This window comes from Puma concolor, chromosome A1 (assembly GCF_028749965.1).
Source record: "Puma concolor isolate L17-30 chromosome A1, mPumCon1.1.hap2, whole genome shotgun sequence".
NCBI classification, from domain to species: domain Eukaryota; kingdom Metazoa; phylum Chordata; class Mammalia; order Carnivora; family Felidae; genus Puma; species Puma concolor.
The window spans coordinates 108,662,974-108,685,636 of NC_141667.1; the positions used below are offsets into that span (position 1 = coordinate 108,662,974).

Genomic DNA, 22,663 nt, shown 5'->3' on the forward strand with positions numbered 1-22,663 from the left:
GGATATTTTCAGGTATGGAAACAGAAAGTAGAAGGAGACTTTGGTAATCTCAGTTTTCTTGGTAAGTTAGGAGGTGCAGTTGTCTGTTTGGGAAGGGGCATTGAGTGAGACAGGAAAGTGGTTGAACAATGATTTAAGTCAGGCATAAGTTTAGAAAAGTCACTGAGGGGAATAAGAGAAGAACTTGACCAGGGACAAACACAAAAATGAAATGCTTTGTGTTTTGCTAATGTCCATGTATGTGTGATTGTACTTAAGCATTGCTTGACTGCTCAGGGACAGGCACAACCTCAAGAAAGGTTAGCTTTGAGCCAGAGTATTTGTTTTACAGTGAGGTATGGCAGAAGAAGAACATGAATGAGTCAAAGAAAAAACATGTAATGGTGTTTGGAAAGTCAGGAATGAGAAGTTTGACAGATTAGAAGAAAATGAAGGGACTGAGTGAGTTAAGGTCTTAATTTTCTAAAACAGATATCATATGATTTCACTCATATGTGGAAATTGAGAAAGTTGACAGAATAACATAGGGGAAAGGAAGGAAAAATAAGATAAAAACAGAGAGGGAGGCAAACCATAAGAGACTCTTAAATACAGAGAACAAACTGAGGGTTGATGGGGGTTGGGGGAGTAGGTTAAAAAGTGGGTTAAATGGGCATTAAGAAAGGCACTTTTTGGGATGAGCACTGAGTATCATATGTAAGAGATCAATCATGGGGTTCTATTCCTGAAGCCGAGACCACACTGTATGCTAACTTACTTGAGAATAAGAAAATAAAAATTAAAAATAAGTAAAAATTTAAAAAGATACAAGAACACTGAGAAAAGGGGAGGATATTAAATGCTCATTTTCCACAGTATGAAGTCAATTAATTATGCCTGAGCTGAAAAATCAAGAGGCAGCAGTTATTAAGAGAAATGTGTTATTTAGGGAAATAGAATAGTTAAATTAAAAAAAAAATTAGAAGAGGAGAAAGTGATTTTGTTTGGTAAGGGGCAAATGGCAGGTCAGAAATGTGGTGTTTTTTTTTAATTTTTTTTTTTTCAACGTTTATTTATTTTTGGGACAGAGAGAGACAGAGCATGACGGGGGAGGGGCAGAGAGAGAGGGAGACACAGAAACTGAAACAGGCTCCAGGCTCTGAGCCATCAGCCCAGAGCCCGACGCGGGGCTCGAACTCACGGACTGCGAGATCGTGACCTGGCTGAAGTCGGACGCTTAACCGACTGCGCCACCCAGGCGCCCCAGAAATGTGGTTTTTTATAGAAGTTTGTAAAAATGTGTATTTATGCACATTATAACTTTGCACATAGATATATATGTGATAAATGTAATCGTTAAAAAATTCTTGTGCTCTACCTAGTTGATTCTCTACTCTTGGAAATGCTAAGCTCTAACTCTCTTTGGAATTGACAGCTTTCATGTCAACAATTACCTAAAAGAAGGTGACAGCAAATAGGTTTGTTTGTTTTTTTTCCTTTGAGAAGTAAATGTAGTAACAGTGACATAAATAAAAAGTAGATGGAATAAAGTGTTGACAGAAAAAAAAATTTCTAAACACATCTATGCATGGGTGTAAGGGAATAAGAAAGCTAGAAGGATAAAAGCTTATAGTCAGTATAATAGTGGAGTTGAAAACTTACGAGATGGAACACTTCAGGTGATGACAAGGAGCGTAGTTGTGGCCTTGGCATGTAAAATGGCAAGGAACTATGAGGCCATGCACCACTCTAGCCTGTTCGCGTAGGTTTGTGGGAGGGCCTGGGGTGAAGAACCCAAGTCTGAGCCAGATTCCAAAGACTTCAGTAGATGGGCTATTAAACAGCAACAGAGAGCTGCATGGGAGATTAGAGGACTGCTATATTGAGAAACAGTATTAAGGAGCCTGGAGGATACTAATAATACCGAGATAAGCTGTGGAAAAGTGTTCTCAGGGAAGAGCCAAATGTCCTTTAAAACAAGTGGGAGAGGGAACAAACTGTGAAGAGGTGACACAATTTGTCCACTAAAGATTGCATGTTTCAGAAGCTGTCATAAAAGGATTGGGGGAGGGGCACCTGGGTGGCTCAGTCAGTTGGGCATCCGACTTCGGCTCAGGTCATGATCTCCTGGTGAGTTTGAGCCCCGCGTCGGGCTCTGTGCTGACAGCTCAGAGCCTGGAGCCTGCTTCAGATTCTCTGTCCCCCTCCCTCTCTCGCTGCCCCACCCCCGCTTGTGCTCTGTCTCTCTCTGTCTTTCAAAGATGAATAAACATAAAAAAATAAAATAAAATAAAAAAGATAGGGGGAGAAGGGGGTGATGATTGTAGGTCAGGGGAGCAGTAACAGCAATATGAGGGTAAGGCTTCAAGGAAGATAAATAGATTCAGAAGCCTTCATTTTTGAGTATCATAATGATAGGGATATGAAGCTTAGTGGAATTAGTTATGTTTAATAATTGAGAAGTTTATGATACAACCTTTATGTTCTCTATAATCATAGAGGTACTTAAAAATTATACCCTCAGAAGTTATTAGGCAAAAAAAAAAAATAATAAGATGGAGAAGATTTGAGCAACAGAATAGACATAGCACTCTATTCAACAGAGTGATATATATTCTTTTAAAATGCATACCAAATCATTTCATGAATTTACTGCATGATAGTCCACAAAAGTAATCTCAGCAAATACCAAATAACTGATATCATACAGACCCTACTTTCTGATAACAGTGTAATATCTTTATAAATCAACAAAAACTTAATTTGAAAACTCCATATGTTTGGAAACTGAAAAGAATACTTACGAATGATTCATTTGAAAGGAAATCATAATGAAGGAAACTTATTTCCAGCAGTATGGCAGACAGGATCCTCTTGCAAGCAGTTAAGAAACTTGTATAAAATGTGCAGTACATATTTTAGATACAACAGTGTTCTAGGAAGAAAATAATTAGAGAATGGTCAGAGGACAATAATCAAAGGAAAGCAGAAACTCTAAGAGGTAAGACTTGAGAGTATTTCCTGAGCCCAGTGTTCTTGAACTTGGGTTTTCATGGGTTTGCAGAGTGCAGGGGATAAAAGCAAGGCCCAGGGTCCTAAGATTGGGACTCTAATACGAGATGTTCTTGAATAAATCTAGAACTTCCAAGAGAGAACTAGAAATAAACTCTAGCACAGAGTTATGGTGAATCATTAGTGTGTTGTGGAATCAATTGCATGGTTACTGTTAGCACTTTTTTGTTGTTTTTATTTTTGTTTGCTTTTTGTTTTGGGATATCACATGTAGTACTCAGGTCACTTTTTGTCTCATATTTGTGTATTAGTGTGTATTTGTATTTGGGTGTATATATCAATACACTTAGTTTTACTGTTATTTTTTACCATCAGTGAATCATAGTAAAAAAAAAAAAAAAAAAAGGAAAGTGGCTGCCTTAGAGAAACAATGTCGTGTGCAGGAAATACATGTGCAGCTACTCATTTCAGCATTATTTATAATAGCAAAGTACTGAAAGCAAACTAAGATTCTAGCAGTAGTAGAGAAGATAAATAAATCGTATTCTTATATAATGGAACATTTTTCATGAGATAAAATGAGATAGTTACATATACTTATGTTAATATAGGTAAATCACAAAATATAATATTGAGTGGCAAACACTAGTTGCAGATTGGTAGGTAAGTATAATTGAGTTTATGTGAAATAAATAATCAGATATGCTGTTTTGGAAAGATAAATACAACTTCAGTATGCCAATTCTGAAGAAAGAATAGAATGGGATTAGGACAGGGTTCTAAGGAATGGTGCAAGGCCCCCAATTTTGTGTGTGTGCACGCACATATGTGCAAACACTTGCCATTAAGAAAAAAAACACTCTAATTGAATAACAAAATGTTAACATGTGAGTGGATAGGCACTTGGATATTGGTTATATAATTTCCTGTACTTTTCTGGTATTTGTACTGTTTGATTTTTTTTTTTTTAAGTTGTATCATGTCATAAATATGTAACTGTTGTAGTTTTCTTGTAGGGATCAGCTTTAGGAGGTGAATGATGTCAGAATGAAAATTGTTTTTCAAAATTAAATTTTTAAGTGTTCTTTAGAAAAACACAGTCAATTATACTGTCATGACACCTTTAATTAGATGAAAGCTATGTAGTTGCTATGCAATTAAGTACATAGGGAAAACAGGAAAAATTTCTCTGAGTGGTGTATTCAGAAAAAGCAAACTACTACTCACTGAATAAAAGTTGAAACTAAACATTATACTATTAAAATTGTAACTTGTTTAACCCTGAGGCAACAAAATAAAAATATAATGAGTATCTTTAGGTATCTTTTATTTTGTCATTTACATTTTTGTTTGTTTTACTTAGCTGGTCATCTGACATTTGAATGCCGCAATTTTCTCCGAGTAGACCCCAAAAGGGACATAGTTTTGGATGTGAGCAGCACAAGTAGTGAAGAGAGTGATGAAGAGAATGAAGAACTGAATAAATTGCAGGCATTACAAGAAAAAAGTAAGTAATACTTTTCTTTCCCTACATCCTTTAAAAATGTTTCTAAATGTTCTGCTTTATTATGTAATGTTTATTTATTGTTCTGTTATACTTATCATTAAGATACCTTGTGTATATATGTAAGAGGCACTGCATAGGTAAGGATAGGCTTTGGATGTTGTAAGTACTTTGCCCCAAATCAAACAGCAGATCAGTGTTAGAACCAGGAGGCACATCAATTTCTCATTCCACAAAGCAGGTTTTGTTATTGTTGTTTTTCCATCACACTAAGATGTGTCACATGGTATAAAGAATCTGATTTAAGACTGGGTTTCTAGACCCATTTGGCCATTTTTTAGCAAGTGACTTTCAACAAGTTGTTTAACCCCTGTGAACCTTAATTTCCTTGTAGGATAACACAAGAGATCAGTTTGTCAAATCACACTAATTCAAATCAGAGATATTAGCCAGTACCTAGCTTTACTAAGAATTTCAAGTACATAAATGATCATGAAGCATAGGGAAAACTGCAGAAATTCTAGGGCCACCAGCACAGCTCCCTGGGTATTTTCTTTCTTTCTCCTTCACAACCCATTCTGGCCAAGATTAACATGAGGTTTCTTCATTACACAAAAGAAAGTCATTTAATCATGAAACACGTCAATGTTATGTCCATATAGTTACATTTTCCAGTGAGCCATGCCGCATAAATCCGTAGATTCCAGGATTATATATCATAAACTATCTTAGATCCAGTACATCATGCTATAAGTAGTCTATAAATAAGGATTCTCTTGCCAACAACTTGATTGTGGACTTCTAGCTTTTAGAACTGTGAGAAAAAGCACAACCCTCCATCTTCCACTCCCAAAGGTATTCTCTAGCTAGCAAACACCATTAATTTGTTTCCAGGAGGTCTGTCATTAGCATGTTTACAAAGAGATTTGACCAAGTTACCTTCTTTTTTTGTTGGGGGCATGCTCCTCTCTCCTCACAGAAGGAGTAGATTGTATACCTGCTGTTTAATCATTTCTTTCCCATCTTGTATATAAAATGGCCTATCCTTGAAGTGGGGCTTTTACGGATACGGTGTAATGCTGTATGTGGAAATACACCGTGGACTTCAAAATGATATATGGTAGATGTCACACAATCAAAATGCAGCTTGTTTGAATATGGCTTTAGGCATAGAATGAGAGATACAAAAAGTTAAAATCTTACTTTAGATTATCAGAGAACAATAAACAAAAAACACCTTAAAACTTCTTAAGCTTTCCATATTATATCTAGTGAAGGTAAATGAAAAGTCAAATGCCAGGGTACTAGGACAAGCTGAGAAGGCAGAAGAGGGAGAGAGTCTCAAAGAGGATCACTAAGGCTGAGTATATACAGCTTCAAGTAAAAGTAGCTGCTTGAGTATATATACTTGATTTTATTCCCTACTGAAACACCACTGAAATGATAATGGAAGAATTTAAAAAAAACATAAATGCACAAAGACAAAATGAGGTAGGAAGCAATAGTAACACAGTTATGAAAAGCAGTTGGGTTTAGTGACAACGGACTGCGTACTTGAGAAAGTTCGGTCCTTTAATAATAGGAAATCTGAGGAGTAACCTGATAGTGCACATTTTAAAACTCCCAGACAACTTGATAATGAGTATCCTTAGGTACCTCTGTGAGGATGTCAGTAAAGCTAAAAACAGAGGAATTGGTTAAAAATCTGAAGTAATTCCCTTCAGTTACCTTTCCCTACTCTGTGAAGCCAGATGGCTTCCCTCCATTACCTCAGTAGGCTATTGCAGCTCTGTTTTCTAGACAGGTAAAACAAAGGGTCTTTAAACTGAGATATACCAAACACATATGAAAACAGTAAGTTAAAGGTGAGAACCTTCCAGCCATCTTCACCTGTTTGGTTCCCAGACATGTATCACCCAGGCAGAAGATCGGAAGATCTATCTCTGGGAGATCTGACCAGTCTAAGAAAAAAGAAATAAAGATAATGACCAAAGACATGACATAGTCACATTATCAGTTAAGTTGAGATTTCCATGCTTTGCTTGCTCAAAGCTTCAGCTTTTTAGACAATCATCAAGCACTAAATTTCTGAGGAAAGACTCTCAAGTGAAATATAGATACTAAAACCAACCAATGAACAAAAAAAGTCAGCTTGAAGGATACACAGGCTGTGAAAGGAGAAAAAACCAGAAATCATTAATATCCAGTTTTATAGAAAGATAAGATATAGCACCCATGAAACAGAATAAGATACTATAAAAAGAACAAATCAGCAAAAGAACTTTTGGAAATTAAAAAAGAAGCAGACATAAAGAACTTAACAGAGATGGAAGATAAATCTAACAAGCAAAACAAGGGAAGGAAAAAAATAGTTAAGACAATTGAAGACTCAGTCTAGGAAATACTTCATTCACATGAGTCCCAGATAGAGAATACAGAAGGAATTTCCAGGAACTGAAGGACATTAGTTTCCAGATGAAAGGGTTCAACCAGTACTAAGCACAGTGTTAAAATTAGACTCACATAAAGGCACACTGTTACAAAATTTCATATCATAGGAAATGAGAATATAATTGAAATTTCCAGAGTCAAGGATAAAACAAGTCATAGGTAAAAAATCAGGAGTCAGAATAACTTTGTTCTTCTCTAAAGTGATACTGGAAGCTAGATGTGGATAATGCTTTCAGATTTTTGAAGGAAAGTTGTATCCAAATTAGAATAATATACCCAACCAAATTATCAACCAAGTGTGGAATAGAATAAAGGCATTGGCAGACATTCAAAATGAAAAAAAAAAAAAAAATTATCTCTCACATACCCTTTCTGAGAGCACTGATTCCAGAGGGTTCTACCAAAGTAAGAGAATATACCCTAAGAAAGAAGACTTTATAGGAAGTAGAGGAGATAGGAAGGGAGTCCCTAGGTCACTTGTAAAGGAGATCTCAGGAAGACAGGCACCAGGCATAGAGAGCAGGCTGAAGGAGCAAAGCTGAAGATTCTAGGAGAGAAAGCCCAAGATTGCCAATTCCACAAGGACAGTTTCTACCCCATCCATCTACACTGCTGTGTCTAAAAACAAAGAACAAACAGAAACCGCCACCCCCTAAATCCCAAAACCAAACAAAAACGTGAGAATTCGTAATCCTCTTAGAAAACACATAATTTAAACCTAGTTTTACAGAAAAGGAACTGAAGACAGATGACTCCCAAGTGACTAACATCACAGTGAAGCCAGCACCGTGATCTCTGTTTCTTGCCTACTGGTCCTATACTGTTTACACTGTAGTGTGCTGCTCTCCTACCGTGGAGATTATCCAGTCTTTTGGTTCTTCACTTTTTTTCCTTCACCATATGAATCTTGAAGGATAAAGTACACTGTCATCGTGAATAGAGGTTTATTCTAGAGGTGATTTTTCAATATGAACACCTGGGACAAATCTACCCTGGCAGGAAAGGGAGGGAGTTAACATACCATAATCACCAGGAAGGGATAAAACTTCCTTGTTCGAATCAGCTTTCCCTTACTTTCACGCTGAAAATGACTGACTCAATGTAGATTTTCTTTCTTAAAAAGGTACACTTGCCTATGGTCACTTAGAGGCTCAGAACTTGTTTCCCAGTATCATGACTCCCCCTCAGGAGAGTGCTCATTCCTGTATATCATGCAGATTTCAGTAATAAAGTATTATAAAAGGGATCCAGGTGGCTCAGTCAATTAAGTCCGACTTCAGCTCAGGTCATGATTTCACCATTCGTGAGTTCAAGCCCCACATTGGGTTCTGTGCTGACAGCTCAGAGCCTGGAGCCTGCTTCAGATTCTGTGTCTTCCTCCCTCTGACCTTCCTCCATTCATGTTCCGTCTCTCTCTCTCTCTCTCTCTCTCTCTCTCTCTCTCTCTCTCAAAAATAAATAAACATTAAACATTTTTTAAGGGGATGCAAATTTATTTCATGGTTATCTAGTGGAAGCCCAGTGCCCCCCTGCCCCCAACTCCTGCCACTCAAATAAACAATAAATTGGTTCCTAAATACAGGGAAGAAGGGAGTGTAGAGGTTGTGGTTCTTAGTTCCATTGATAACTTTCTGTTACTGCTCAGGATGTCTGATGGGGTCAGGGTAAAACACTGACCTATTGATTGTGAGTTCTCATGCCATATCCTTTAGTACTCCTGAGGGTTCCTTGAATCCTGCCTTGGTTCTTCAAGGTGGGGAGCTCTTGTACCAACTATCTTGACTAAGTTTTGTGTGTGTGTGTGTGTGTGTGTGTGTGCTTTTTCTTTTTGTTTTTGTTTTTAATAACAATAAAAATAGTGAGCCAGGAGAAAACTAAGAATTTTTAATGTGCTTACATTAATTAGTTGTTCTGCTTTCATGAAACAGAGACATAAAGGGGAGGAGAGATAAATGTCACCAAAAAATAAAACCCAAAATTTATTTTTGTATGTTATGTTCTTTTTTGCTTGTTTGTATTTATTTCTATTATATTGTATATTTTTCAATGCATTTTATATACTTAGGGAATTAAAAGAAAATAATCTTTCACTTAAAACAAAGAAAATAGTCTAAATGACAAATCTATCAATTTTTTGACACAAATTAGAAAATGTGAGAGCAGGGCTTGACATGGATGGGTACAATCATTGCAGTTTTATTGTAATCAACAACCTGGAACCTGTACAGCATTCTAAAATTGTGTTACCAGTGCTGTGAACAGGGGAAGATTGAACAATCAGTGTCTGATGAGGATTATACAATCTTATTGACTCACAATGTGTGTATGTTTATGTGTGAAAATGCTTACTGTCTAGTGACACTACAATACTCTAGGAAACTTGTTAAGGTTTTATACTGTGTTTTAAACTTGCTGAGAAACTTTCCTTTGGAATTGTATATGATAGTAGCAAATATTTGAAGACCTGTTTATATTAGAATATACAGAAAGTCAAGGTAAATTTTTACTATTTAGAAAGGACCCAAGAAGTTCAAGAGTATGGATTTTTTTTCTCATTCTATTTTACCTAGTGTTATTTAATATTAATTAGCTATTTACCTGTAATTAGGAGGTATTCCTCTACTCATACATCCCTTAATATTTTATGATATTCTTTTATTTCAGTCCAGAAAATAAATATATTTTGACAAATTTGGAGGTTTGGGGTTATTTTGATGGTTTGGTTTGGTTAAGAAAGTTTTGTGGAAAATAATAAATAAATAAATAAATAAATAAATAAATAAATAAATAAATAAATAAATAAAAGAAAGTTTTATGTCATGGGTGCCTAGGTGTGGCTCAGTCGGTTGAGCATCCAACTTTGGCTCAGGTCATGATGTCACTGTTCCTGAGTTCAAGCCCCACATTGAGCTCTCTGCTGTTAGTGCAAAGTCTGCTTCAGACCCTCACACCCTCTCTCTCAAAAATAAATACACATGAAAAAAGTTTTATGTTAAATTCATACTTGATATCATTTAAAGATGGTTGATACTGAACACTGCCCAGGAAAAAATGCCAAAATGAGATATTTGCATATTACCATAATTGTATTTGTTATTTCCTTTAGTAACTGCTGGAATCAGATTCAAGTAAATGACTTACACTGGTGGTTTCAGGGTTCATAAAGATAGGGCTTACATGAATCCATGGGGTAAGTGAAATAAACCTCTGTTTGGCTCAAAATGTACTTTTTATAAGAAAACTACAAAACATATTTGCAAAGTAGTTGATTAGAAGTCACAGCAGTGATTGGGAAATTTAGATGAATGGATCTAGGTTGGGAACTATCTAGTCAAGTATTTAAAAGCAGCTGGAGTAGCTACAAACCTGGTGACATATGCAGACAAAAATCTGGTCTCTGACCCTGCAGGTACTACTGGACGGTTTTTTCTTATTATTACAGAGTTGTCTCTAAACACAGGATCATATCCTCCGACTTCTGTATGTCACACAAGAGACTGCCACTCTTGATGATCGTTAAAAAATTTAAGTGCTAAGGAGGCTTTTGCCTTCAATTTTTTACTCCAGTGTTTGTATCTTTTACCAAGAAATTCCTGTTTTGCAGAAACTCAAATTCTTTTCCCTATGCCTGTGTACATTTCAATATCCTGTCTCAGAAAGACCTTCAATAAATAGAGGTGGAATAGTTTTAAGAATGGTAGTATAGAAACACTGAACTGTCTAAATCAAACTTTCATCTTCAGTGCTTGAATTCTCATACACTATTATCGTAAGCACTGCTAGTTCCTAAGGGTAGTAGCCAGGAAAAAAGATGTCTTAAATTCTGGGATTGTTTTGTTTTTATTAGAAGTAATTTCTCTATATAATCTAGTCAGTGGACTCCTTATCCATCATTCCTAAATGGAATAGGTTATTTTTCCCATAGCTATATATTTGCTTTGTTTCTTATAACTTTGGGAAGGGGCATGTTTACAGTAGTCATTCTGAGCTTATTATAGCTACAAAGAAAAAAAAATCTCGAGCTAAAGCTAAAGTGACTAATATCAGATCAAGTCAATTTCAAAACAAAGAATGTTTCTAGAGATAAAGAGGGTTGCTTTAAAATGATAAAAGTGTTAATGAAGAGGACATATGAATACTAAGTGTTTATGAATACTAAGTGGTTATGCACCTAATAACAAATTTAAACTATATGAGACAAACCCTGATAGAACTACCACGGAAAATCCTTGTGGATAAACAAATTCACAATTACAGTTGTAGATGTCAGTCAGTATGCCTCTCTCAATAATTGATGGAACAGGTAGACAGTAAATCAGAAAGGATATAAGACTTGAATAACACTGTCAGCCAACTTGACCTTTTTAATATTTATAGAACACCTCACCCAACAACTGCAGAGTACACATTTTTTTCAGGTTCACACAGAATGTCTAGCTAGATAGACCTTATTCTGTGTTATAAAACAAGCCTTGATAGATTTTAAAGGGTTCACATTATGCAAAATATATTCTCTAGCCACAAGGAAATTAAATTAGAAATATAGTGACAGCTTCCTGGAAAAATCACTCAATATATGTAACCTAACACTTCTAAATAACCCACTGGGTCAAAGAAAAAATGCAAAAGGAAATTACAAAGTATTTTGAACTGAATGAATAAAAACACAATATTTATGGGATGCTCATAAAACAGTACCTAAAGGAAATTATAACACTAACTTCCTGTATTAGAAGGAAGAAATATCTCAAATTTATGACTTCACCTCTGCTTTAACACACTAGAAAAAGAAAAGTGAATGAAACCCAAAGTAAGCAGAAGAAAGATAATAAAAAAAGATTGGAGATGAAATCACTGAAATGGAAAATAGTAAAACAATAGAGAAAATTAGTAAAACCAAAAGCTGGTTCTTTGAGATCTATAAAATTGAAAAATTGCTATCCAAACTGATCAGGTAAAAATCAAAACAAAAAAAATCAAAACAAAAACAAACAAAAGAAACAGAAACAAAACAAAGAAACAATATCAGAAATGAAATAAGTGATAATACTACATATTATACAGATAGTAAAATAAGGGAATATTGTGGAAAACCTTATGCCAATAAGTTGAACAACTTAGATAAAATAGACAATTAGTTGAAACATACAAACTATAAAAACTCTCTCAAAAAATGAACTGAATAGCCTGCATCTGTTAAAGAAGTTAAATAGTTAGCTTAAAAACTTTCAACAAAGCAAACTCCATAGCTGAATGACTTCTCTCCTAATTCTTCCAGATGTTGAAGGAGAAATAATGCCATTTCTACATAAGATCTTAAAAATTGAATATGATGGAGAACTTTCCAACTCAATTTTTTTTTTTTTTTTTTTTTTTTCAACCTTTATCCACCTTTGGGACAGAGAGAGACAGAGCATGAATGGGGGAGGGGCAGAGAGAGAGGGAGACACAGAATCGGAAACAGGCTCCAGGCTCTGAGCCATCAGCCCAGAGCCCGACGCGGGGCTCGAACTCACGGACCGCGAGATCGTGACCTGGCTGAAGTCGGACGCTTAACCGACTGCGCCACCCAGGCGCCCCTCCAACTCAATTTTTAAGACCAGCATTCCTCTGAGAAACTACAAGAAAAGTAGAGATTCCTATAAACACAGGCACAAACAGAATTTTAAGCAATTTTAGGCAATTAAAAGAACTTTAGCAAATCAAATCCAACAATATGTGAAAATGATAATATAACCAAGTGAAGTTTATCCCAATAGTATAAGATTTGTTTCACGTTCAAAAACAAGACAATGTAATTCATCATTTTTAACATCTCTTTACAAAAGAACACGTAGATGATAATTACAGTATTTTAAATAATTCAAAGAAGTCCACTGTCTATTTCTGATAGTTTGATAGTAAACTAGGAAAAGAAGGGAACTTTATCAACTTCATAAAGGACATCAAAAAAAAAAAAAAAAAAACTGGAAGATTACATAATACCTAATGGTAAAAGACTGAATGTTTCCATAACATAAGGAACAAAGCAAAGATGTCTTCTCTTCCCACTTCTACTCAACTTCACCACTTTGTGGTGAAGATTCTAGCCACTACTCAACTTTGTGGTGAAGATTCAGCCAAGAAAAAGAAATCAAAGGCATCCAGATTGGAAAACAAAGAGTGAAAACTATTTGCAGATGACATAGTTGTCTAGGTAGAAATCCTGTGAAATCTACCAAAGAAAACTTCTGGAACCTAATAACCTAAGAATGAAGTTTAGCAAAGTTGTAGAATATAAGATCAGTCAATGGGCAAAAAATCAATTGTATTTCTGTATTGTAACAATAAACAATCAGAAACTGAAATGTTAAAAATACCTTTTATAATAGCATTAAAAATATGAAATATTTAGGTATAAACTGACTAAAAGATGCACAAGACTGAAGCATATAAAACATTGCTGAGGGAAATTAATGAATCAAAAGATATACCATATTCATGGAATAGAAGATTAAATATTTTTAAGATGTCATTTCTCCCCCCTTGATTTATAGATTCAAACTAAACACAATCAAAATTCTAGCAGGCTGTTTTAGAAACTGACAAGCCAATTTTATAATTTTACAAGCCAATGATAATATCTTCCAGAATTGTAGTATAGTATCACAACAAGGATTCTGACATTGGTAGAGTCAAGATACAGAATATTTGCATCACTTCTATCGCCTTTTTAATCTTTATTTTTTATTTATTTTTTCATATTGCCTTTTTAAAAGCCACACCCACTTCTCTCTTGCCCTTACTACCTTCTTAATTTCTGGCAACCAAAAATTTGCCATTTCAGTAATATTGTAATTTCAAAAATGTTTTATGAATGGATTCATATAGTATATAATCTTTTTAGATTTTTTTCAGCTAGCTGTAATTCTCTAGAGATTCACTGAGGTTGCTGCGTATTTCAATAGTTTGTTTCTTTTAATTATCGAGTAGTGTTTTATCACATAGATATCCCATAGTTTGTTTAACTCTTCACCCACTGAAAGATATCTGACTTGTGTACCATTAGGGGCTATTACAAATAAAGCTGCTATTAACAGGATTTGGGTGAACAGAAATCTTCATTTCTATGAAATGAATACCCAGAAGTACAATTGTTGGGTTTTATGGTATTTGTATCTTTAGTTTCTTAATAAACTGCCAGACTGTTTTTCAGAGTGGCTATACTATTTTACTTCCCTACCAAAAATGTATGAATGACCCAGTTTCTCTGCAGCCTCACCAGAATTTGATATTGTCTTTATTTATTTTTTTTTTTTTAAGCATTCTGATGGGGCACCTGGGTGACTCAGTCAGTTAAGCATCCAACCTAGATTTCGGCTCAGGTCATGATCTCAGGGTTCTTAAGCTGGAGATCACGTCCGGCTCCATGCTGACAGCCCAGAGCCTGCTTGGGAGTCTTTCTCCCTCTCTGTCTGTCCCTCCCCTGTTCATGCTCTCCCTCCAATAACAAATAAACTTAAAAAAAAAAATTTCAGCATTCTGATAGGTGTGAAGTTATATCTCAATGTGATTTTAACTTACATTTCCCTGATTGCTAATGATGTTAAACATCATCTCATTACTGTTGAATCCTTTATGTACTCTAGATTCTAGTCCTTTGTTGGATATCTGGTTTGCAAATACTTTCTCTTAATATGTTGCTTATCTTTCCATCCTCTTAATAGGTCTTGAACAGTGTAATAGTTTTTAATTTTCATAAAGTCCAATTTCTCAATTTTTCCTTTTTTAGATTACTTTTGGTGTCAAAGATAAGAACTCTTCCTATCTTTAGATCCCAAAGATGGTCCCCTTTACTTTTTTTTACAAGCTATCATACCACCCCCCAGGTAGTACATGTATGGTATTCCTTGGATACTCCCAGCTATCCCAAAACAAGAAAGGACAAAAAACAAATGGTTAAACTGGTTAGACTCTCCACCAGTTTATAAGAAAAAGGCAATTCCATCAATAGCCTTAAATCCAGGAACTCCCTACTGTCTTAATGCTTTTCTAGAGAGAAAAACAACCTTAGTTTGACAATAGCTAGGCTTCCAGTAGTCTGTGAGTCTTTAGCATGTGAAAATCTTTTTGAAAACTTACCTTTTGACTCTACCTCCTCCAAGTCCATGGTATATAATAACCATTCATTCTTGACAACCCCAGTGCAGCTCTCTCTGCCCACGGTCCTGTCCCCATGCTTTAAAATCACCTTTTGCACTCTCCCCAAAAAGTTTTGTAGTCTTACATTTTCACTTTAAGTCCGTGATTCATTTTGAGTTGATTTTTGTAGAAGATGAGATATTTAGGACAAGTTTTATTATTTTGCTTAAGATAAGCAATTATTAGGGCGCCTGGGTGGCTCGGTCGGTTAAGCGTCTAACTTCGGCTCAGGTCATGATCTCACGGTTTGTGAGCTCGAGCCCCACATCAGGCTCTGTGCTGTCAGTTCAGAGCCTGCAGCTTGCTTTGGATTCTGTGTCTCCCTCTCTGTCTCTGCCCCTCCCCCACTATTGCTCTGTCTCTCAAAAAATGAATAAGCGTTAAAAAAAAAAAAAAAGATAAGCAATTATTCTAGCACTCTTTGTTGGAAGGCTATCTTTCCTCCATTGAATTGCTGTTGTACTTTTTCCAAAAACCAGGTGGTCATATTTGTGTGGGTTTGTTTCTGAGTTCTCTCTTCTGTTCCCTTGATCTATGTGCCTGTTCTTCCACCACCGCCAACAGTCTTGATTAATGGTAGCTATATAATATGTCCTGAAATTGAGTAGACTTATTCTTCCCACTTTATTCTTTTCCAGAAATATTTTAACTACTGTCTATTCTTCCCATATAGATTTTTAGAATAATTCTATGTCTAGAAAGAAATCTTGCTGAGATTTTGACACGAATGGCATTAAACATGTATATCAGTTTAGGGAGAATAGGTATCTTTACTATGTTGAGTCTCCAATCCAAGAACTTAGTCTGTCTCTCCATTTATGTAGGTCTTTGACTTGTTTACATAGATTACTGTGTAGTTTTTGTGAGAAATAAGCCCCCTGACCCAATCAAAGGAGGGATGCAGAGACTGAGCACAGTGAAGAGAGGCTTCTTCTTGCGAGAGTGGGTGTCTGGTGGACAGGCACAACTGGGCGGTTACAGCCGGCAATTTATCTCCTAAATGGTGTATTTTGAATTTTGTTTCTGTGTATTTATTACCAGTGTGTAGAAAGGCAATACCTTTGTGTCTATTTCTCTTATATACTTGCTGAACTCAATTATTTCATTTTTTATAGATTCCTTGATATTTTTTATGTAAACCATCGTATCATCTACAAATGGGAATGGTTTTATTTTTCTCCTTTAATCAATGTCTTTATTTCTTGTTTTTTTTTTTCATTTGTTGTTGTTTTATTGCCATACCTAAAACTTATAGGACTGTATTGAGAAAGAGTGGTGAGAGATGACTTTCTTACCTGGATTCTAATCCTAGAGGGCAAAAGCACTTAAACTTTCACCATTAAGTGTAATGTTAGTTGTAAGTTTTATGTAGTTGCCTTTTATCAAGTTGAGAAAGATTCTCTCTATTCCCATTTTTTTTACAGTTTTTATTATAGAATGGTTGTCAGATTTTGCCACTTCTTCATTGATCAGTATGATATTATGATTTTTCCTTAGCTTGTTAATATGGTAGATTATATTAATTGATTTTTGAAAATTGAACCAGCCTTGTATCCATGAATTCTATTTGCTAATATTTTGTTAAGGATTTTTCCATCTGTATTCATGAAAGATGTTGGTCTGTAGTTTTCTTGCTTTGTACTATTTTAGTCTAATTTTGAAATCAGAAGAAGAGTTACATAGAGTATTGATAAAATTTCCTTCTCTTCTATTTTTGGATAAAATTGCATAAGATTTGTATGAAAGTAGTGTTTATTTTTCTTTAAATGTTTGGTAGAGTTCTTCAGTGAAGTTACCTGGGCCTGAAGATTTTTTTTAGAAGTTTTAAAGTTAGATATTCAATTTCCTCAATAGTTAAAGGGTTATTGAAATTATCTACTTCCGTTAGGTGAGTTGTGGCATTTTGTTTTTTGAGAAAGGGGTCCATACTATCCAAGTTGTCACATTTATTTTTGTAGGGTGTTCATAGCTTTCATTTATCTTTTTGATGTATATAGGGTCTGTAGTGGTAACCCTTTTTTCATTTCTGATATTGATGATTTGTGTCTTTTTTTCTTTCACATTTTTCCTAGAGATTTGTCAATTTTATTGAACCAGCTACTTGTTTCATTCTTTTTCTCTAATTTTTTTGTTCTGTTTTCAATTTTATTAATTCTTGTGCTTTATTATTTTTCTTCCTTGTACTTGCTTTGGATTTATTTAGCTTTTTCCCCCTAGGCTCTTGAGATCAAAGTTAAGATATAACCAATTTGAAACTTTTCTTCATTTCTATCCTAAGCATTTAGTGCTATAAATTTTCCTCACAGCACTGCTTTAGCTGTGTTACACAAATTTTAATATATATCAGTTTCATTCAGTTAAGTGTGTTTTGTTTTCCTTGAGACTTCCTCTTTGCCCAGTGGATTATTTAAAAGTGTTGTTTTGTTTCCAACTGTTTAGAAATTGCCCTGTTATCTGTTACTGATTTCTCATTTGATTCCATTAAGGACAGAGACATAACTCTGTATGAGTTCAGTTCTTTTAAGTTTGTTAAGATTTGTTTTGTGACACAGGATATATTCTGTCTTGGTCTATGTTCTGTAGGTACTTGAAAAAAATGTGTATTCTACTCTTGTTGGGTAGAGTGATTTTAAATCTTGTTTAGATTCTATTGTTTGATGGTTGTGGAGTTCTTCTGCATTCTTGCTGACTTTATGTGTAGTATCTATTAATTGTTGAGAGAATTGTAGATTTGTCTGTTTCTCCTTTAAGGTCTCTCAGTTTTGCTTCATGTATTTTTTAGCTCTATTGTTTGGTGCATACACATTTAGGATATGTCTTATTGGTGAGTTGAAACTTTTATCATTATTTTGGCCCTTTCTCACTGGTAATTTTCTTTTTCCTGAAGTCTATTTTATCTGATCTTAATACAGTCACTCTAGCTTTCCTTTGATAATGCTTGTTTGGCATATCCATTTCTATCCTTTTATTTTCAGTGTGTCTATATCTTTTTCTTTGAAGTGGGAGTCTTGTAGGCAGTGTATAGGTGAATCATATTTTTCAATCAACTTTACCAACCACTTTCTTTTAATTGGTATTTTTTTACATTAATGTAATTTTTTATATGTTAGAGCTAATCCTACCACTTTTTATTTGTTTTCTGTTCACTCTGTTTTTCATTCTTCTTTTTTCATTCTTGTTTTTTTTTTCTCTGCCTTCCTGTGGATTACTGCTTGAACATTTTTTAGTTTTATCTATAGTGTCACTGGAACACCTATAGAATTGCATATAATTTTTCTGTAGTGTCAAAGACACATTGTGTCCATAGTGGTTTTTTTTTTAAATTTTTCTATGATATTTTATATGGCATTTTTAGTGGTTGCTCTAGGTATTAGATTATATATACATAATTTACCACAATCTACTGGTATTGTCTTTTTACTAGGACAGTCAGAGTAGAAACCGTGCCTCCCTTTATGTCCCTTTACCCTCTTTCCTTTACAATACACTTGTCGTAAATATATTCTCTACATACATTTGAAACCTCATGAAACAATGGTGTAGTTTTTGCTTCCACAATCAAACATAATTTAGGAACTCAAGAGAAGGAAAGCCTGTTGTACTCAGGTTTTTGCTTATTCTATTCTTTCTTCTTGATGTTCCAGTGTTCCTTCTTTTATCATTTCCTTTCCATTTAAGGAATTTTCTTTAGCCATTCCTCTAGGGTCTGTCTGCTGGTGACGAATCCTTTTACTTTTTCCTTATCTGAGAATGTCTTAATTTCTCCTTCATTCCTGAATAATATTTTTACTGGGTAGAGGATTCCAGGTTGACATTTCTTTCAGCATTTAAAAAATGGCCACTTCTTTCTGTCTTCCATGCTTTCTAATAAGAAATCTGCTTTCATTCTAATTGTTTCATTCATATAAGTAATACATTATTTTTCTCTGGCTGTTTTCAAGATTTTTTTTTCATTAGTTTTCAAAAGTTTAATTTTCATATCTCGATATGGATTTCAAGTACTTTTTAAGCCCCTCCTTCTTTATACTCTTTATGTCTCCAGTGACACAAATATTGTATCTTGTGTTACTATCCCACAGATCCCCAAGTCTCATTCCTTTTCTAGTTAAATCTGTTTCTTCTCCATTGCTCAGATTGGGTGATTTCTATTGTTCTGTTTTCCCATTCAGTGATATTTCTATTCATTGCTTTGCATTCTGCTATTGAGCCCATCCACTGAGTGTTTTAATTCCATTTATTGTCATTTTAGTTCTAAAATTTTTATTTGGTTCTTTGGATTTTATCCCATTTGGGGGGGCTTTCATATTTTTTTCACTTCTTTCAAGCATTTTGTTTCTTAGAAACATTTTTATGATGACTATTTAAAATCTTTTTTAGATTATTTTAAAAATAATCTCATTGTGGTGTTGTTATATTGATTGTTTCATTTTTCATTCAATTTAAGATCTCTGGACTTTGATGAGTTCTTTTCAACCAAAATTTGGACATGTTTATATTGTATTATGAAACGTTGGCTTTCCTTAAACCTTGTCTTTTATATGATTTTCTTTGGTACCACCCCAGAAGAGAAAGTGACTTTTTATTGCCAGGGGGAGACAGAGGTTCTGTTTCCCCACTTAGGTTCTGCCAACACTCAAAGTGGTCATGGCTTCTTGTTACTGCTGGGTGAGGGGATGAGTTCCAGCCTCCCCATTGGTATCCCATGGTGGGAGTGGTCTTGTTACTTACTACTGGGTGATGATGAGTGCCCCGACTTTCTTAGATATATTCTTACATCATCTCAGCATAGATGGGAGGGGTACCTCATTACTACTGGCTGGCAGCAGAAGTCAAGGCTTCCCAAGTGGTCTTTATTGACACTATTAGTGATCTCTTTACTGGTTAGTGATAAAGGTCCTGGTTACCTACTTAGACTACTCATGCTGAGGAATTGGGAGATCTTATCACAGCTTGATAAGGGGGATTGTCTAGGTTCCTCACTCAGAGTCTGCTGACATGGGTGGGGGTTGTGCCAGTTTTTTCTGTGGTGTTCAGCTTGAGTAAGGGCAGTTGTTACCTACAACCTATCTGTCACTAGGCTGTCTCTGTTTTGGTCTTTAGGCTAGAGAAATCTTTTTATCTGTACCTGTATTGACATTGCCAAAGCTGCCAGCTTCTTCAGCTCCAAGTCTGGGCTAAAGGAAGCATGAATTCCACAGAACTCACTCCCGTGTCTTTCTCTAGATTTCAAGATCCATAGCTAGTCTGTCTTGTTTCTACTTTAAAGTTGTTGTTGTTTTTAAGTTTACTTATTTATTTTGAGAGAGAGAGCACAAGCAGGGGAGGAGCAGAAAGAGAGAGAATCCCAAGCAGGCTTCGCACTGCTAGCTCATAGCCTGACAGGTGGCTCAAATCCATGAACTGTGAGATCATGACCTGAGCCGAATTCAAGAGTTGGGCACTCAACCGACTGATCCACCCAGGGACCGCTACTTTTCAGTTTTTATGTTTGTTTTTACAATGTCTGGTATTTTTAGTTGAACTTACTGGGAGAAATAGGAAAAGTACACTTGCTCCTCTTCCCAGAAGCAGAAGTCCAACTTACTTTTTTTCTGTGCAACTGATTTTTGACAAATATGAAATAAGTTGCAAAATATTATACATGCCACTGTATTTATATGCCATATAAAATATCACTTATCCATCTTTCAAAAAAGAGAAAAACTTGGGACTTATTTGTAACTATTTTGTATAAGTGATTGTATGTGCATATTTGGTTGTATGGAGAGCAAGCTTAACAGAAAACACACCAAATTGTGTATTTCAGAAACAAGTTAGAGAGTAGTATATATTCTTTCCTTCTAGGGTACCAATGACATAAATATTATTAGATTTCTTTACAGTCCTGTAATCTTAACATCCTAGAATACCATAATCCTCATTTTGTTTGAAAAAGAAACATTTCAACACCTGTATTTGAAGGGTACCAGGTTAGCTCAGTCAGTATATCATGCAACTCTTGATCTCAGGGTTATGGGTTCAAGCCCCATCAGGCTAGGCATGGAGCCTACTTTAAAAAAAAAAAAAAAAAAAAAAAAAAAGGCTGTATTTGATTGTATTGTTTTGTTTTTTAAGACCTGAAATAGTACCCACCAAACTGTTGACATTGATTCGGTGTAGGAATTAGCAGTGGAGTACTTGAATTTTTTATTTAATGTACCTAGTAGTAGTTGAAATTTTTATAAAAAGCATATAATATTTTTATAAGCTTCTCAATAAATAAAAATAATTAGTGGACCTTGAGGGTATTAAGCTAAGTGAAATAAGTCAGAGAAGGACAAGTACTATATGATTTCACTTATATGTGAAATCTAAAAAAGAAACAAACACATAAAAAAGCCAAGCTCAGAGATAAAGGAAAAAGATTTGTGGTTGTTAGAGGCAGGTGATAAGGCTGGTCAAGGAGTACCGGGGTGCCTGGCTGGCTCAGTGGATAGAATATGGACACTTGATCTCATGGTTGTAGGTTTGAGTCTCATGTTGGGTGGAGAGATTATTTAAAAACAAAATATTTAAAAAATAAATAAAAGAGGTACAAACTTGCAGTTATAAATAAGTCATGGGGTTGTAATGTATAGCATGTTGACTGTAGTTAATAGTACTGTATTGTATGTTTGAAAGCTGCTAAGAGGGTAGATCCTAAAAGTCCTCATCACAAGAAAAAAATGTTGTTGGTATGTATGTAACATGGTGACAGATGTTAACTCGACTTACAGCAAATATTTTGGAATGTGTACAAATATCAAACCATTATGTTGTATGCCTGAAAATAAACAATGTTATATGTCAATTTATACCTCAATTTGAAAAACAAGAAAGGAGAAACTGTTACAAGAGAAGTGCAGTATCCTAACCAATAAAATTCATCAACCAGTAACCAAAGTGGAAAAACTGTATACATACCATATTAGTGTGCAGATTCATGGTGTCCTGATTGTTTCCCCTCAATACACAGGAGTAAATGAAGAAGAGGAGAAGAAAAAAGCAAAAAGCAAAGAGAAAATCAAGTTGAAAAAAAAAAGAAAAAGGTATTTTTTTAACATCATTGTTTTTTAAAAGCAGGACTGTGAATCCCAGATGGATTATAAAATTTAATATTTTGTGTGTAGTCCAGTTAATTTAACACTAATTCTTTCCTTAATGGGGATCACATATTCAGTTGTTTCAGTAAAATAACAGTCCTTGAGGAATCAAAACTAAAGTCAATACTCAGCCACCTTGAATTTTTTTTCTTGGAGCAAATTAAGGTATAAATAAATAATAGCCCCCCCCCCCTTCTTTTATGTATTCTATTTGTGTTCTAGAATTTGAGTTTAAAACATCAGCCACACTTTTAATTGGATGATGTCTAAATTCTTTACATATATATTTTGTCCTCATATGTATAAAGTTGGGGCTTAAGTATTTGTATTCTCAAAATATCATTGCAGTGGCTACAAAGTTATTAATAGGATTTACGTACCCACTTATTCTAAAAATTCATTCAGGTCTTTCAGA

The 22,663-nt window shown here is 34.9% G+C and overlaps 1 protein-coding gene across 1 annotated transcript in view; it reads left to right on the forward strand.

Moving 5' to 3' along the window:
• Positions 1-22,663, forward strand: part of SREK1IP1 (SREK1 interacting protein 1) — a 44,646-nt gene that overhangs the window by 16,566 nt on the left and 5,417 nt on the right. The window contains exons 3-4 of the mRNA XM_025924710.2: positions 4,355-4,498; positions 22,122-22,194. Of these exons, the coding sequence (XP_025780495.1) occupies positions 4,355-4,498; positions 22,122-22,194 (217 nt within the window). The remainder of the gene's footprint in view (positions 1-4,354; positions 4,499-22,121; positions 22,195-22,663) is intronic.